A 17,807-nucleotide genomic window follows, 5' to 3' on the forward strand; every position below is an offset into this window, starting at 1 on the left:
AGCATTAATGACCACAAAAAGTGAAAAAGAGGATTCAGGTGAAAAACAAGTAACGAGAACGATGATCGATAATTTTATTATCGAGAATGACAATGCTCATCAATGAGAACATGTAACGTGAGTGAGGATTGAGTCAGTGAAAACAAGTAACAAGTGAGTGGGAGGAGCGAGATTGAATAGTGAGATACGAGAGTTGAGACCACCACACGTGCTTCGATTAGTTGTTTTGCTAATTTTTTTAAGCAAGGAAACAATTTCATTGATAATGAATTAGAGTAGAACTCTAAACACCTTATTGTTGAGTTACAACAAAAACCATCAATTGGATATTTAAAAAGATGAGCTATAAAGGGCAAAAGGTACTTATTATTATATCTAAATAGAGTTGGAGAAAGAACCAAATCCAAAGCGATCAAAAGAAGAGAAAATACCTATCTATCTATACCGTATTTGAAAGGCTATATGGGGAGAATTTTCTCCTTCCCTTTTTGTCTTTATATATTTTAATAATTTCCAATTCATGTAGTAGTTCATGTGCCTGTTTATGGTGAAGGGACATGACTATTTGGATTTGATGACAATGAGACACAACTCTTCAATTGTAAGTATATGGGTATGTGATAGTACTTATAAACTAAAGAAATTGATGTCTAATGCATTCATTATCATACCAAAATTTGAGATTCTACAAAACAATTTAGAAGCAAAATCTTTCAAAAAATAATGGAGACTACAATTTTTTATTCTTCAAAGGAAATTTTTTTACCAAGTTAATGAAGAGGTACTATTATCTATCATTTTTCTTTCTTTCTTTATTTGTTTTAAAAATTAATTTTTACCCCTCAATTGTGTTTGAGGAAGTTTTGAAGTGAAATGTTTGCTTTCAAGATATTTCATTAGAAGGTAAAAAAAACAAATAGAATATTTGAATGAAAATAGATGCTAAAGAATTTAGAAGCGTTTCACACTGTAGTCATCTATTCATTCCCAAACTGAGGAGTAAGTAAAATTTTGCCATGTAGTGAAATCATTCAACAAAATAAGAAGCAAAACACTTATCTCAAATAAATATTGTTATAAGGTTGTGACAAATTTTGCTTGAAACAATGATTGAAACTAGGGAGCAAAATGGAGTTTAATCAATTGGTGATGACGATTTTGTCATTATAGGTTTGCTTTTTATATAAAAAGATTATTTTAGAGAATAAAGGGATATCATATAGGAGTTGATTTGATTCTTTTAATTTTAATTTCACAATTCTTAATTTTAAATTTTATCTCCTTCTTTTTTCAATAATGTGCATTTTCTCTTCTTGTGATTTCTTAGATTATGTGACTCAATTTTTGTTCTTTTAATTTATTCATAGATAATTGCTATGGGCTATATTTTTTTAATTTTGTTTATCTAATTGCAATCTATATTTAGATGCGATGATCCACACTAATAAAGTTCATTTAATTCATACATATCTTCGACTAGATTTATTTTACCTAATTTTATGAATGTAGTCAACATGAAGAAGATAAAAAAAAGTTTACCAAGGTGAGGAATCATGGAGAAATTAGTTAAAAAGGAGATATAAATAGAGGAATGGAGAAAATTAGGGAGATAATAAATGTAAAATTAGAATTATGGGATTTTGCCAAAAAAAAAAACATATGTTAATGCTTTACTTCAAAAATTATAAATGCAGTATCTATTTTACCTTCTTTTAAAAAAGCATCTATTTTACATATTCAATATTTCAATATCAAAATTGTTGTAAATCGATAGTGACATTAAAATAATTTATTTTCAAAAACTTAGTTTTTTTGGTTGTGTTTTTAACATATAAAACCTACTGATTGTTTTTTCCTAATAAAAAACAACAAAATCCTTGAAACCAAAATAATAAAAATAATAACAACTAGTTCAATAATAATAATTTTTAATATGCTTAATAATTATCCTTGTATATTGAATAACTATATCCTAATATGTTAGATTGATTGATTCCATTTGATTTTAAAAATTATTTTTTTTCATGAACAACCTATGATATAATTTTAAAATTTGAATTTCGTTTATAACAACAAACAACAAACATGTAAATAATTTTAAAAACAATTAATATCTTTCAAATTATATAATTATAAAAATGGTTTTTTAGTTAAATGTGTGGTTAATATATTTTGTGAAGATAAATTGGCACGATTCAAAATTATAAAAAAATAATTGAATTTTCAACATTCACTACAAAATTCATAAATCCGTGCATTGCTAATGATTTCTTACTAGTCCCTGAAAATATGGCCATATTCATGCAATTTTGGTCAATTTCCATTCACAAAACTTTCAAACTTTCTAAAAGTAGAGAACATGACGGGAATAGAGAAAGTTTCTAATCTAGCTCTACTTTGTTGCATCTCAAATTCAAGAAATAAATTTAGGGTATGAATAACAAATCTCCAGGAGAAAAAACAACTTAACTTCTTTGAAACTTGTCAACTCAGTGAATAACTTATTGATGTAAACCAAAGAATGAAAACTTCAGAAGAATGATTATATTATTAAGTAAAGAACCCAACCTCTTAATTTAGAGGCAAGAGTAGTTATGCAGCTGGTACTTGTTGACTAGGTAACTGGACAACTAACAAAGGTAACATAAAAGTAACAAAGAATTGAAAAATAAAAAATAAAAAAGACAAACTAAGTGTGCTATACTTAGGTACATCATATTCCTTCATCTCCTAAAAAAAACTCGTTCTCGAGTTCGAGAATACAATAAAAGTAAAGAAGAAAACTACTTAAAAGATCAATAGATGCAGCCGGACATCTCAACTAGGTTGATACCCCCTTAGCACCATCATCGTATCTAAAATAGTGGTCAGTTGCTAACTAAAAATCATCTGGGACTTGATATGGATGTAGGTCTGCAACATTGAAAATAAGGTTGATGTGTAGGTTGGAAGGTAAGTCAAGTCTATAGGCATTTGGTCCAAACACTTTGATGACTTTGAAAGGGTCAAGTTTTTTGTTTTTAAGTTTGTTGTAAGTCCCAGTTAGAAATCTACTTTTGCGAAGATGAACCATTACCAAGTTACCTTCTCGGAATTGTTGGATATGTTTAAGTGCTTATGCTGCCTTTTTGTATGAAGCATTTTCTTTCTCAATGTTTGCTTGGACATCTTGATGAAGTCGAACAATCTTTTTTGCCATTTCTTCAGCATCATTGTTAAGATCAATAGAAGAAGGAAGTTGAGCGAGATCAATAGTTAAAGCTGGGAGTTTAGTATAAACAATATCAAATGGAAACTTCCCTGTTGATCGATTCTTCATAAAGTTGAATGCACACTCGACTTGGGCAAGGACTAAGTCTCACTGCTTTGGGTGTCCTCCACATAAACATTCGATTATATTTCCTAAGGTTATGTTAGTAACCTCGGTTTGGCCATCAATTTGTGGGTGACTGGTGATGTTATATTTAAGAGAAGTGTGGAATTTTTGCCATAGAGTTTTCCAAAAATGACTAAGAAATTTGACATCTATATTAGAAACAGTTGTTTTAGGAATACAGTGTAGGCGAACTATTTCCTTAAAGAAAGGGTTAGCTATGTGTACAACATCATGAGATTTTTACAAGTGATAAAATGACTCATTTTGCTGAATCTATCTACCATGACCATTACCAAATCATATCCACGTTGAGTTTTAGGAAGACCAAGGACACAGTCCATGGATAAATCCTCCCAAATAGAAGTTGGAGTTGGCAAAGGTGTGTAAAGACCCGCATTAGTGGAAGTTCCTTTTGCTATTTGGCATATGAAACATAGTTTGACAAAGTTCTGTGCATCCCTTTTTAATTGAGGCTAGAAAAAGCGAGTGAAAAGCAACTCAAATGTTTTTGAAATACCAAAGTGACCAGCCAAACTTCCGGAATGAAGGTCTTTTTATTAAGGGTTCCCAAAAAGAAGTATGTGGTATGCATAAGCAATCTCCCTTGAACAGAAAATTATCAAATATATGGAAGTGTCCACATTAGATATTATTAGAACACTTGTACTAGGGTCCTTCAAAATGGATAAAGTTTTGGAAGATGCTAGAAGGCAATGACCTTCATTCTCCCTCTCTTCCTCACTCGATAAATCACTATCTTGTTGATGTCTCCTTTGATAAACTTGCATTCTTGGATGATCTTGATTGATAGTAAGTAAATCTGGAAGGTTTCTTGGTTGATTATACTGTTGGACGTTGATATTTTGTCTTTCTTGTGGTGGATTGTTGGGTCTTGGAAGGTCTTCTTGAATTTGTGGCGGCTGCCTTAAGACTTGGACATCGCTGACGATCTCTTCCATTTTCAAAGTCATTCTCTCCAACAATCGGTAGGTAGCACCTATGGATTCCTCGACGGACAACATGCATCTCGTTAAGGACCTAGATGATAGAGCGATGGATGTACCCGCTTCATTGTTTGTGGGCTCGGGATTATTGCTAGTGGTAGGCTTTTTCTCCACCATCAACTCTAAAGATCTTGGCTCTGATACCAAGATGATGTAAATTAAAGAATGAAACTCCAAAAGAATGATTGTATTATTAAGTGAAGAACCCAACCTCTTAATTTATAGGCAAGAGTAGTTATACAACTAGTACTTGTTGACTAGGTAACCAGTCAACTAATAGAGGTAAAAAGTAACAGAAAATTGAAAAAAAAAAAGTGTGTTATACTTAAGTACATTAGGTATCGATGATCAACTTAAAAGTTGATGATTCAATTTTTGCTCGGGTAATTATTGAAGTAAAAACATCTAGATTGGAATGGTTAAACTATTAACCATTCATGTTGGCTTGCTAATAATATGCAGGCCACTACATTCAAGGACGGCATTGGCACAAATGATTTAATTATATAAAGGTGATCTTTGGAAACTTTTATTTTAATGTAATTTGACTTTTTCAATCGATTGTCAAATTAAATTGTACATTTCTGTCTATGCTACGTCTTTATGCATCATTTGGATGTTTAAGAGCACACAATTCATTTTTTTTTTTTTTTGTCTTCTTCAAATCTTCTCGAATATAGTATAAACAAATCATTATTGTACTATGTCAATTTTAAATTTAAACTTTGATAAAATATGCTTTCTTTATTCCTAACAATTAAATTATGATCTCAATCAAAATTGAAAATTCATAGTTTTTCTCATATGATAGAGAAAGTATAAACTTCTATTTATAAAGTCGAGGTTGGATTACCAAAATAAGCACAAACAAATTGACACATAATATGGATACATTAAAAAAATCGGTCGAAATTAAATTCCTAGAGTTGCTATTTTGTGTCTTTGTAAATATTCACATGTAGTATAAAAGGTGAATTTCATTAGTTTTAGAACCTCAGATTTTTTTTTAAAAAAATGTATAGTTTGACAAATTTAATACATCCATTGAATTTCTCATTCTCAAAATGTATCAACGATTGTAATAAATATAAAGCAAAATTATACAAAATATCCATAAATTTTAGAGTAGATATAAGTTCCACCTTAAATTTTAAATAGTTTCATTGTTTCAACAAATACATTTGGAGAGGTTTCTATTAAAATAAACGACATAAATTTGTGTGACAATTAATATGTAAAAATTGAAAGATACACATATATGTATATGTATATATGATATGATTTACAAATTACAACACGGTTTCAACTAATTGCCACAAAAATTCACACGCACATTTTTTACACATCATTTTTCAACAATTCAAAACTCGAGGTTAAATTTTTTTTTTCAATGTCTCCTAGCATAATGAAACTTACTTCCAAGTTTGAGTTTTAGGATGTGTTTGGATTAACTTTCTAAATATTTAAATAAGTATTTACAAGTACAAAACAAATATTTATAAACACTCAGAAAAGCCAATCTAATATGAACTTTTTATCACATACACAATAATTTGAATGAAAGAAGACAATTCTAGTCTAACTCACCAGCCAAACATTTCACTTTCATATTGTACCCAAAAAAAAATGTTTTTCATAAATCTAAATGAAGGAAGACAAATGTCTTGTATAGAGGAATATAGTTTTCCAATGATTCTTCTTAGAGCCGCACTCCCATTTTACACACTTTATAAATTCTAAAACAAGGACATTGAAGTTGCCGGCGCTGATTCTTCCATTTGGCTGAGTTTTCGCTTCCAACAAAGCCAAAGTCTCCTCTTATTTGTTCTTAAAAACAATATCACACATCCTCTTCCACTCCAACCATTTCCAAGGAACAAGTTTCAGAAAAAATTCCCAAGAAAAAGAGGAAATTAAACTCCACTATGAACAATGGCAGTGGCAGCAAAAACAGATGGATGATGGGTCTGCATTTAAAGGGTAGAAAGGAAAGAGACAATGAAGACCTCCATCTGTTCCGGGACCTGCATAAGCGCGACAAAGAACGTACCACCTGCTTTCTTCTGCCCGTCGACGAGCTTGAACACAACCATGGTGGTACTTACCAACTCCATGATCTTCACCATTCAAACCATTATCAGTTTTGTTGACTTAACCTTCTTGATAAGCTTATGAAAAACTTTTACAGGGAATTCTCCATTCTACAGAATTCACTCAATCAAGAAAGAATCTGGATTTGGACACCTTTTTGAAGGCAACAAAAACGACTATGATTGGTATAAAACTCATCTTCTCTGATTCGGAGTTTGTTTAATTGGTAACTTTTCTCAACTTATCTACATGAATTGCTTAGTGAAGGCTTAAAACACCACCTGCAACTCCCTTGTTTCCATCTTTGGAAATGGAAGCCACTGCTCCTTCACATAGGAATGCTCAGAAAGAGACACCACTTGTCCAGCCTCTCTCACAGCCACAGTCACAGGTGCTCTCTCTCTTTAAAAAAATCACCAGAGAGAATCCAAATAGACATGAGAATCTAAAAAATTTGACTGTTTTGAAAAACCGGGGCATAATTTTTTTAGATCAGTTCATCCAATAATTCATTTTCTTTCCTTCAATCTCTGATCAGTGGAATGACGATGTTGAAATGCGTTCAAAGTCCTACATTGACTAAATAAAGGGATGAATGTGAGTTTATAGGGTAAGAGGACAACTATCTCTAACGGTATGAGGCCTTTTGGATGAAACAAAAAGTAAAATATACCATTTGTTAGAACAAGGAAATTTCAAATATCTCCACAATTGCATGATATTGGTCACTTTGAACATAAACCATCATGGTTTTACTATTGATTTTACTAGAAAAACCTTATACTATTAAAGATGTCCTCCTTTATAAACCCATAATCATTTCCTTATTTAGGCAAGGTAGGATTTGATCCCATTCCCAACCGACCATATAATTAGCTCTTGATTCTCTTCCATGGTTTCTCTCACACCATGTATATCACTAAAGTATCCATTAAATCTCATCCCTCTATCACTTAATCTATCGTAATTTTCTGGGCAGGCTTCAAGCAATTCAGAATCAACAAAGAAAAGCAATGTAATCGAGAAATCTCCAACTACAAAACCAAAAATACCATCCAGGTCCATCACTCCCAGTCATAGACCACGAATCAATTCATCAATTGAACCCAAAAACACAAAAAGAACCACAACCCCATCTCCAAACCCAATCCAGAGAATCAATCAGGCATCATCAATAGACCCCACGATCAAAAGAAACAACAACATGAAACCTATAAATCTTAAGGAATGTTACACGGAATATCTAACATCAAACCTCTACAAAGGATCAACAAACACCGCAAAGCCAAAGGCAAATCCAAATCCAAGAAGTAGAACGACATCCCCAATTGTGAGATCGACAATAGCATCTCAAATTCCAGAATTCTCGAACGAAACACCTCCGAATCTGAGGACCGATCGATCCAGCTCGGTGACGAGAGGGCGGCAACCAGGAACCGGGGAGAAATCAGAGGCGAATTCGAGAAGGCAATCGTGCTCGCCGAGCGTGACGAGAGGGCGGAAAGTGGAGGGGAAACAGGAGAAGAACAGAGGCGGAAACTTGAGCAATGATCAGAGAAGAAATGAATCGACGAACATTCTTGGAAGTAGAATGGTGGAGAGAGTGATGAATGCGAGAAAAGGAATTGGAAATGAGGAGAGAGATTTGAAGCCGTCCGGACGAAGCGGGATTGGGGACTTCAGCCAAACGGTACGCTTTCAGTTATAAATTTAAATTTGATCCCATTGTTTCTAAAATATTAGAATCTCAATCCCTCTTAAAATTTAGAATTTAGTCCTTATAATTTGATAAAATTTCATCTATAATTTTTTATAATTTGATAAAATTGTTAAATTTAGATCATTTGTAGAAAAGTCTCATTTCTTTCTTTCAAAGAGGCTTCTTTGTTGGTTCATCTTCAACTTTTGGTTTTCTATATTTTTATATATAAAAATTTTCATATTTGGAAAAATTCTCAAATTTACCTTAAATTATATTACAATTTTGCCATTAGATTCTTCAAATATGTCAATCATATGCCAAAGAAGCTTAGTTTAGTGGTATTGACATGCACTCCATTTCTAAAGGTCAAAAATTCAATATCTCACGTTATTGTATTATAAAATTTTTCTTAATTTTATAGAAATGTTGATGAACTTTCAAAAAAATATTGATGTTGATAGATATTTCTAAACAAATTATATATAAAAAAACATTTTGTTATTTTGTTATTTTTTATATTTTATGATTTTTTTACAATATAATTCTAATACTTGGTACATAACAACATAATTTGAACTCATTTTATTTTAAGCCTTTAATTATTTAAATAGTTATTATTGACGCAAAACCTAAGAAATTGTTTGTAAGACTCGAACAACAATAAAGTAAACAAAAACGTTTCCTTCCCACCCAATTTTGGTTGAATTACTCTTATTTAGTTAAGTAATATATTATGCAGATTCGTCAAAGATAAGGATGGGTAAAGTAAATAGCTTTTTATTATAAAGAGGTTCAACGAGAGATACAGAGATCGACAAAATTGTCTAAAGCAAATTCAGATACGATGATAACTTTTAGAAGTCAAATGATATAGTGTTGTACTTTATATGTAAAATATTATAATTGTTATACATACTCTCCTTCGGTATTAGTTATATATCTATCTTTTGTTTTATCATTTTTTTCCACTTATTTATTGGGAACACGATTATGATTCTACAAATAGTATCAAAGTAATTAATGGTTCTAATTTTGGTGTGAGATGTCAAAATTTTATTTTGAAATAAAGGTGTTGTATATATGGATTTAGTATGTAATCACCCCCCTCATTTATGTTAAAAATAACAGTAATTTAAGTGCGCTTTTATTTGGAAGAAATTGAGGAATTAAAGGTTCAATAACAATTTTCTAAATAGGGGCCAATGGCAATTTTTTAATTAATTGGATCTTCTCAAATTTTAGATTAAAATTGTGCATCACTTACAAAGGGAAAAAAAACTGCCAACAAGAGCGTAACTCAACTGACATAGTGCTCACTTCGAGGTATGAGGTTTGATTCCCCTATCTCACACTTTAACTACTATACCTTTGTCAAAAAAAAAAAAAAAAAAATTGGTGCAACCATAATAAACACCACACTTTAGAGAGAGAGGTGCTCGGTTCTGCAGGGAGAGAGAGGAAGCTCGTCGGACAAAGGTGATTTCCGATTAGAGGTGTTTGGTTTCGACGCGTGGGTTTTGTTTTAGAGCAAAAGCTGTCGATGTGGGGTTCTCAGCCGTGAGTGTTGACGTCCAGTCTGGTTCAATGATTATGACGTGAGTCTTCTAGTTGGTGACGGGTTTCGTCTGGTGTTATTAAGTCTTGGTACAGGGGTTGATTCCAGTGAGGGAGCTCGATTTTTAGAGGCAATTTATCGCGTGATTCTCTCGGTATTAGTGGGTGTTTAACCAGTGGTATAGTAGGGTTGGCAGTGTTTTGTACGACAATTAGTCTTGGTCAAGAGGCGGGTTAATCATGGTTGCCTTCATAAATTATAGATTGTTAACATTTGTTGATTTTTTGTAATTTGTAATTCTGATTGCTCTTAATAAGATTATTCCAAGTTGGTTTTCAAAGTGGATGTAAACCAAATTGGCCAAACCACTATATATCGTTGAGTCTCTATTCATAGGCAGGATTCAGGTCATGTTACCTATGGTCATCCTGCTGAAATGTAAGTCTCTATTATGAACGGTGTTAAATAATGAGACTAAATATTTTATGGTCCGATCTTATACAAACTCCTTTGTATAGAATACCCCTACTCACATGTCATCACATAAATGATCAAGATCAAATCATTTACAGAACTTTACAATAATTGTAACATCTACAGAACTGGCTATACTTGTAGCGTCACCATGGATAAGGTTATCTACTACAGACCATTTAGGTTATCACTTAAACATGATCCACCCTATGTCTCTACATACATGTTTAAGCTACAAGATAACATTGGATCTTAGTTTATTGGTTTGTGGTTAATGCAACTAAAATGAAATAAAACATCTCATATTTTATTACATAAATAAAATGTTTGTACAGTACAATTACAAACTATAGGATCCTACAAGATTTAGGGCATCAACCCCAACACAGGAGACACCACTTAAGGGAACACTTATCTACTTATCCTCAAGGAGGGAATGAGTGAATTCCATCTTGTATTATTTTGTTCCCAGCTCCCCGTTTGATCTTGTCCTCAAAATGGTTGGTGTATTAGGTCGGCGAACTGGTCACCCTCACCCATGCAAATTAGAGGACAATCCCTTGTGAACAGAAGTTCATAATATACCCAAGATTAAGACTAAGTTGCCTAGGTCATCCAATTGAAATGGAAACCTAACTAGTCAATGGTGTTACATCTACATCTAGTAGTTACTATTTCGCAGTCCACTTATGCAAATTCATTGCATAGGATACCTCCACTCGCATGTCACCTGCACGAACGATTTGGATCATTAGGTTTGTATCAAATATAAAGTGGGTCATATCCATAGTGTTACCAGGATAAGGTACCCAACCTTATCCCTATACTATAGACTTTTTAGGTTGTATCTTGAACATCGATCCGTGTATGTCTCCACATATAATTCAAGACTCATATGGCAGCCTCAGATGTTAGTTTATTGGATAGTGTTATTTAGACAAAATAGACAACAATACAAACAATAACATTTAACTTTTATAACTATTTATTGATGATAGTATATTAATAACATTTACTATCTACGAGTTTTAAGGCATAAAACCCAAAAAACTTCCACTTGAACTACAACTCTAATCAGTGGACTGTACACAATCCAAAAAGCGGGATAATGCTAAATACAATAAACTAGGGTATTGATAACTTGTAAAAATACAAGTTATTTATGCCACATTCTTAGAATATGTGACAATAGATGGGAAGAAAATGCCCAGGTCATGGTTAAATTGGTATAAAAAAGAAAGGTTTTATAAAGATATCACAAACACACCCATTGACCGCATTTCATGGGCAAAAGAATGTCGAAGTCTATGTTTTGTAGGAAAATAGGAATCATCGTATGTGGAAATCCTTTAAGGAAAGATACGATCAACGCATGCCTCGGGATTTCTAAAATTGTACAGCAGATACTCTGACGTACGTCCTGATTGTACTAACTGGTAGTAGAAACGGCAATGCTTTGAGAGGGTCGAATCTCAAGGAAGAGCGGAAGATTAGTTCATCAAAGCTCGTTTTTAGTTAAAGTGGTAAATGGGAGGGGGAGGGGGGGGGGGAATTGGTGCAGATTGATAATTGAAAGTGCATGAAAATAAAAGATAGAAATACAATTAAAGGAAACGATCTAGCTTAAGGGAATCGAAATTGACCAATAAAATTCTTGTTCATCGAGTTGTTTAAATGAAAATTTAGTTTCTTGATTATGCCTAGCCCAATTGATCGAAATCCCAATCAATGGTCCTAATTACTTAATTAATCAATATGCATGAAAAACGAATCTGCTCCATACAAACACTACAAGAATTCTAGGCTTTAATGTCGGTTGACAACCGACATTAAAGATAGTGTTATAAAAGGTCTTTAATGTTGGTTTTAAACCGACATTGTACACCCTTTTCAATGTCGGTTTTAAATCTGACATTAAAGACAACTGACATTAATGACCTTTTATAACGCTATCTTTAATGTCATTTGTCAACCGACATTAAAGGCTTTTAATGTCAGTTTAAAGCCCAAAATTATTGTCCATTTTTTTCAATTATTGTTCTTTTTTTTTTTTAAATTCCATTGTCAAATCCATTTTTAATGTCTGTAAAAAAGTTTAATACGAAATTATAATAATTTATCCATAAACAAGAATTGTTTTTATATATTAAGATCTCAACAAACACAAAAATTTAAATATAAGTTTTGCTCATAAAGTACGAATAATAGTTAGCTCCCAAAGAGGATAACATAATTTATACTTACAAAGCAGTAGTTGCCTACTTACATATAAAAAAAATTCCAAAATAAAATCTTAATTGCTTTTGTACATACAACTTAACTTTCAACAAATACAAAAAATTAACTAAAAATCGAGAGAACTGGTTGTCCACTTTGGAGTGTCATTACATCCCAAAAAATTTGCAAAGAAGACATGCTTGCTTAAGTATATAAAATCAAGAATAATTTAAAAATAAATGAATCATACTAAAGGAAATTACATGAAGTGTGGAAACTATATTTATTACAAACTTACCAAAAGGAATGAATGCAAAACTTGCTATTCTTGTAGTGTGGATATTTGATATTTACACAAACTTACCCAATGGATGAGTTTGTTATGCCCTCTATGTCACACCCTGCCTCAAACCACCCTCTTAGCCTAGGAAAGGGCATGACTGATAGCAGTTATCAACCCTTTTGCTGACACTTACTGCCTACTAACTCTTGCGGAATAACTCTGATACCAAAATATAACTTAAACACAGCGGAATGTCTTTAGGCCAAAAATTTATTAATTCAAAAACATAACATGTTTAGAGTCATTACAACATTAGATTTATAAGTCCCAAACCCAAAAACCCTAGTCCCTATATGAACAACAGAAACATGTGTACAATATTTACAGTAACCACCTAAACCGACTGGTTACAATATCTTTATCCTTTCAGTGGCAGAGCAGATGCAGAGCTATCTTCTGAGGATTTGACCGCTACCTGGGAAAAAGGAAAACATTTGAAAATGGGGTGAGCTTGCTAGCCTAGTGAGTGACTTAAGAAAGATAATTGATTTTCATACAAAAATTTCAATAAAGAGTTTAACTGAAATATAAGCTTCCTACAGTACCTTGTACTGCAATATAAACATTTTCCAAGCATAAAGCATATAAAGCTGTTTTAATCATAAAACATTAAAACTATTTCTCGGTTGAGAATAACCCCACTGTGGGTAAAAACAATCCTAACACCAACTGCTAGTCAAGAGAGAACCCTTTTGCTCAATCTCTAACTCTAACTACCTACGTGCACGTGGCCATACTAAGTACCGTGATACCTTAGGTACTTCTGTTCAGATACCTTCTCAAATGTCCTTTAGTATCGAGCTACTAGGATACCTTCTCAAATGTCCTTCAGTATCCGGTTGGTTTGGTACCTTCTCAAACGTCTTCAGTACCAATAGATACCTTCTCAATGTCCTTCGGTATCACGTTTTAAGTAAAACTAGTCATAAATGGACCTTGCTCTTTAAAGCATGTAAAGTATAACACATATAAAAATATAGCTTTAAAGATACTAACACATGTTGGGTATATTTAACGCATATAAATAGCTTTTCAACAAACTTCCCACACATGCATTCGTTTAAAACATAACTCATGGTTTGCTTGGAAATCACTTGTAAAACTAGCTGGCATGAGAATAATCTTCTTTAAAACATACTTTCTGTAAAACATTGTAAATCAAACATTTTAATCAAATGTTTTATTCAAACGTTTTAGTCACTCCCCTCGATCGCTTAGGAACTTTTCACTCTAGTAGTTCCTTTTCTACCTTGGGCTCCCTTTTTCACCCCTAGAATCCAAATTCAATTTTCATATCAGATTACTCATAGTTCTAGACCTTATTTTGAGATACTTCTTTCTACAAACATATTCTAAAATATCTCAGGAAGCTTACCCTAAAATTTGAGCTTAGCACTTCTCGTGGTTTGGCCGGAATCAAAAAATCTTCAAGACTGGCTCAAGCTTACCCAACAGCCTGACCCTTCTGTCTTCTTCTCCGTTTCCAGCCCGATCCCTTCGAGATTTTCCTCCAGCAGCCTTAACCTGAAAACTAGACTTTCAGAGCTTTCAGATGGCTTTGAAATCAATCTAAACGCACAAGTAAATTAGGAGAACTCCTCGTCCCAAGTTGATGCTGCTTTCCAGACTTCACTGTCCAATGCGTCCTCTTTGAAGCTCTATGATCAACGCATGGATTTTGCTCTCAACGCAATTTTTACTCAACTTTCCCACTCTTTTTACTGTATTTTTGAATTGTGATCTAAAAATGAAGTCTTTGGTTCTATTTATAGGCGTCCAAACATTCCCCAAATTCGACACCTCCTACTTGGCTGCATGTCCAAGTGTTTCCTGCTCACACTAACACCACAACTCTTTGATCAACACAATCTAAATGTCTTTTTCCTATGTAGCCAATGCATGGGCTTCAAATTGCATGTCCTCTTATGCAACCACCTCAAATGCTTAAGGCCTAAGGTTTCCTCCCAAGAAGACATATGGTTTGATGACGTTTTCTATGTGATCTCATCCTTTATATGCGTCCAACTCTTGGATGTTCAACGCATAGTCCATACTCAACACATAACCTATAATCAATGCATAGCAAGCCAATTTACTACCATCGCAATCCAACTTAGCCATCGCAAGAGTTAGCCATTACCAACGCATAGGGTGGCCGCTCATCCTCGACGCATGGCTCACTAGGTACCACCACAAGGCTTGCTCGGCATGGAGCATGGTGCTTGGCATAGGCGCTAGCCGCTTGAGGCATGGGCGTGCTGCATAGGCGCTGGCCATCGCTCGACTCATGGGCATACTGCATAGGCACTGGCCATCGCTCTCTTGCTCGGCCGCATGGGCGTGCTCGACGCATTGATCTCGATAGGGCGCTTCGACGCATGGCAAGGGTGTTCGATGCACGGCCGCTTCGATGCATAGGCATGGCTGTTCGACAGGGCGCTCGCTGCATAGGCTGGCCGCTCGGTGCATGGGCAGGGGTGTTCGATGCACGGCCACTCGATAGGGCGCTTCGACGCATGGGCTGTGCACTTGGTTGGCCGCTCGTCGCTTTGGGCAAGGGCGCTTGACTGGCCACTCGACACATTGGGCAAGGGCGTTGTGCATTGACCGCTCGACGCACGGGCTGTCTTCCAACGCATGTCTTCACTTCAGCTGCATCCTACCACCAACAACCCTTCCAACGCATCAACATAACCCTTCCAACACATTGGTCCCTTCCAATGCATCCCACAGAAAATTCTATTCTTAGCCAAAATTTCCAAGTTTTTCCCCAAAAGTCAAGCTTCCAAATTTCCTCTTTTCTTCTAATTTTCCACCCTTTTCTCTACCATTGTACACTAGTTTTCACATCAACCTACTTATCACACTGACCTCAGTAGGGAACATACTCAAGTAAAGAAATTAGGATTCGAGGTTCACACTCTATCTAGAACATCTCTGTACTCGTGCGAGTGATGTCATATAGAGTGTATAAACAAAGAAATATAAGTTGCGTTAATATAAACAATTTATAAATAATGATAGAAATGAACTCAATCCATAAACAACTACCATAGCTGCACAATAGTCATTGTAATGATCCCAAATTTCAATGCTAAACTAAGGAACATTACCATAGTTCAACCTACAACTAACTTTATAACTCTTATGTTTTAGAAAAATTTTGGCAACATGACAACACTACCACAACAATACAAAATTTTTTTACTTTAACACCTGTTCAAAGAAATGCACTTCCAACAATATTAAAACAACAATTTTCTCTCAACAGAACAAACAACAGAGTTCATAAGACCAATCACATTGCATATGATTCACAGCCAAAATGTTACATATGAATCCAAAAACAAACTTTAGAAAAGATCACACTGCATATGAATCCAAAAACAAAACTTTAGAAACAATCATACTGCATATGATTCACAACCAAAATGCTGAAACACATTCAAATTTGGATTTAATGGCTAGGCAGCAAAGGATATTTAATATGAATAAGATCATAAGACCAACAAGACAATTAAAGATATTCGAAGTTTATAAACATTAGTACAATAAGCAAAGAAACATACTTCAACCCATTTTCTGTATCGCTAGACAATTTTTCCAGTTTTTCTTTGTTATTAGCTGTGTTGGATGAGTGAACAGCAGAGCCAAGACATATGGCAATCAAAAAGCAAGCAACACCAATGAAAAGTACCTTAGGTCTATTAGTTTTGTCATCAAGAAAGTAATTCACGGTTGTACCTTATATATAAAAATAGTAGATGAATGAGCAAACTTATTTTTCCATCAGAGGTAGTCATTGTAAGAGATAAAAGGACAAGAGATACAACCATTTTAAAGAGGGAGCAAAGATCAGAAAGCCAAAGTGTGCTAAGACTTGATGAACAAAGGGAAAAACTCCCCAAACTAGAACAACCTTCCATTTTAAGACTCTTAAGACAACGTTTATCGGCAACAAATCAACGAAGTTCACCACTGCATATTATAAATAAAAATAAATGGCCAAACATGAGTCATCGGAACACATTTTCTATTATGAACTTCAGCTGTCAATATTCTTCTGATAAAAAAGAACAAATAAAAATCAATCAGTACAAAACAAGGTAAGACATATGTATACAAAATTACCTGTGATGTGATTTATTGATGATTGAGACTTAATGATCTCCAGAACTTCAAGATTAGGACATGAGAACACAATGCAAGCTTAGTAAATTTAGAGGGAAATTGTTGAACAAGAACAACAAAGACAACCCCATTGTATGATAGTGGACAAATTTGATCAGAATTTAAAGTCATCAACTACACGTGCTATAATAAATGGTTAAACAAGATATAACAAAAGATTCGACGATGATAATGAAGAATTAATCTAACCCATAATACATGAATAATGCACAAACTACTATAGTTCAACCGGATTTATTTAGACAAATAATGTATAAATATAAACTACCAAAGGATGCCTAAAAAGTTCCACTACCATAAACCACTCATTGGAAGTCATAAACAACTAAGCTATGACTACCATAACTGCAGGATAGTTATAGCATTCCAACACTGAATCTAATCCAAAACTTTAGAACAAATAGACTTTTAAGATATGCATCTTATAAATATTACCTTGTACTTGTTATTAATGTTGTTATGAAGTCCTTTTTGTGTTGGGTGTGAAGGAACTCTTATCAAAGAGAACCTATGAGCGGAAGCAAGATTGTTCTAAATTCATTGTGACAGAATTACAAGCATTCATAAACATACAAACTAGTTATGCATATTTAGCAAAATTATGGCATGCTCTAGAAAATAAATACAAAGGGAATGAGAGACTTGCCTTTGAAGAAATTTTCTTCTGCCTTTCTCTCGCTCTCGTGGAGTCTAGAACAGCAACCCTCGTTATTTCTACGATCGTCTACCCAATCATCTGGTCAACCACGGACAATCTTCTCCACGAACAATGAACCTCTTGGACACCACCACTCAGTAACCTTGGTATTCTCACAGCGAGAATTCAGGAGGTGTGGGCTCTATTGGATTTGGTA

General features: G+C 33.9%; 1 protein-coding gene across 1 annotated transcript; it reads left to right on the forward strand.

The window, feature by feature from the left end:
• The first annotated feature begins 5,971 nt into the window (after positions 1-5,971).
• Positions 5,972-9,088, forward strand: LOC120093004 (BUD13 homolog). Its single transcript, XM_039051296.1, has 5 exons — positions 5,972-6,527; positions 6,569-6,684; positions 6,739-6,862; positions 7,442-8,161; positions 8,913-9,088. Exons 1-5 carry the CDS (start codon positions 6,306-6,308, stop codon positions 8,925-8,927), a joined length of 1,197 nt encoding a protein of 398 aa, XP_038907224.1. The 5' UTR covers positions 5,972-6,305; the 3' UTR covers positions 8,928-9,088.
• The last annotated feature ends 8,719 nt before the right edge of the window (positions 9,089-17,807 follow it).

Source organism: Benincasa hispida, chromosome 12 (assembly GCF_009727055.1).
Source record: "Benincasa hispida cultivar B227 chromosome 12, ASM972705v1, whole genome shotgun sequence".
In the NCBI taxonomy this organism is placed as follows: domain Eukaryota; kingdom Viridiplantae; phylum Streptophyta; class Magnoliopsida; order Cucurbitales; family Cucurbitaceae; genus Benincasa; species Benincasa hispida.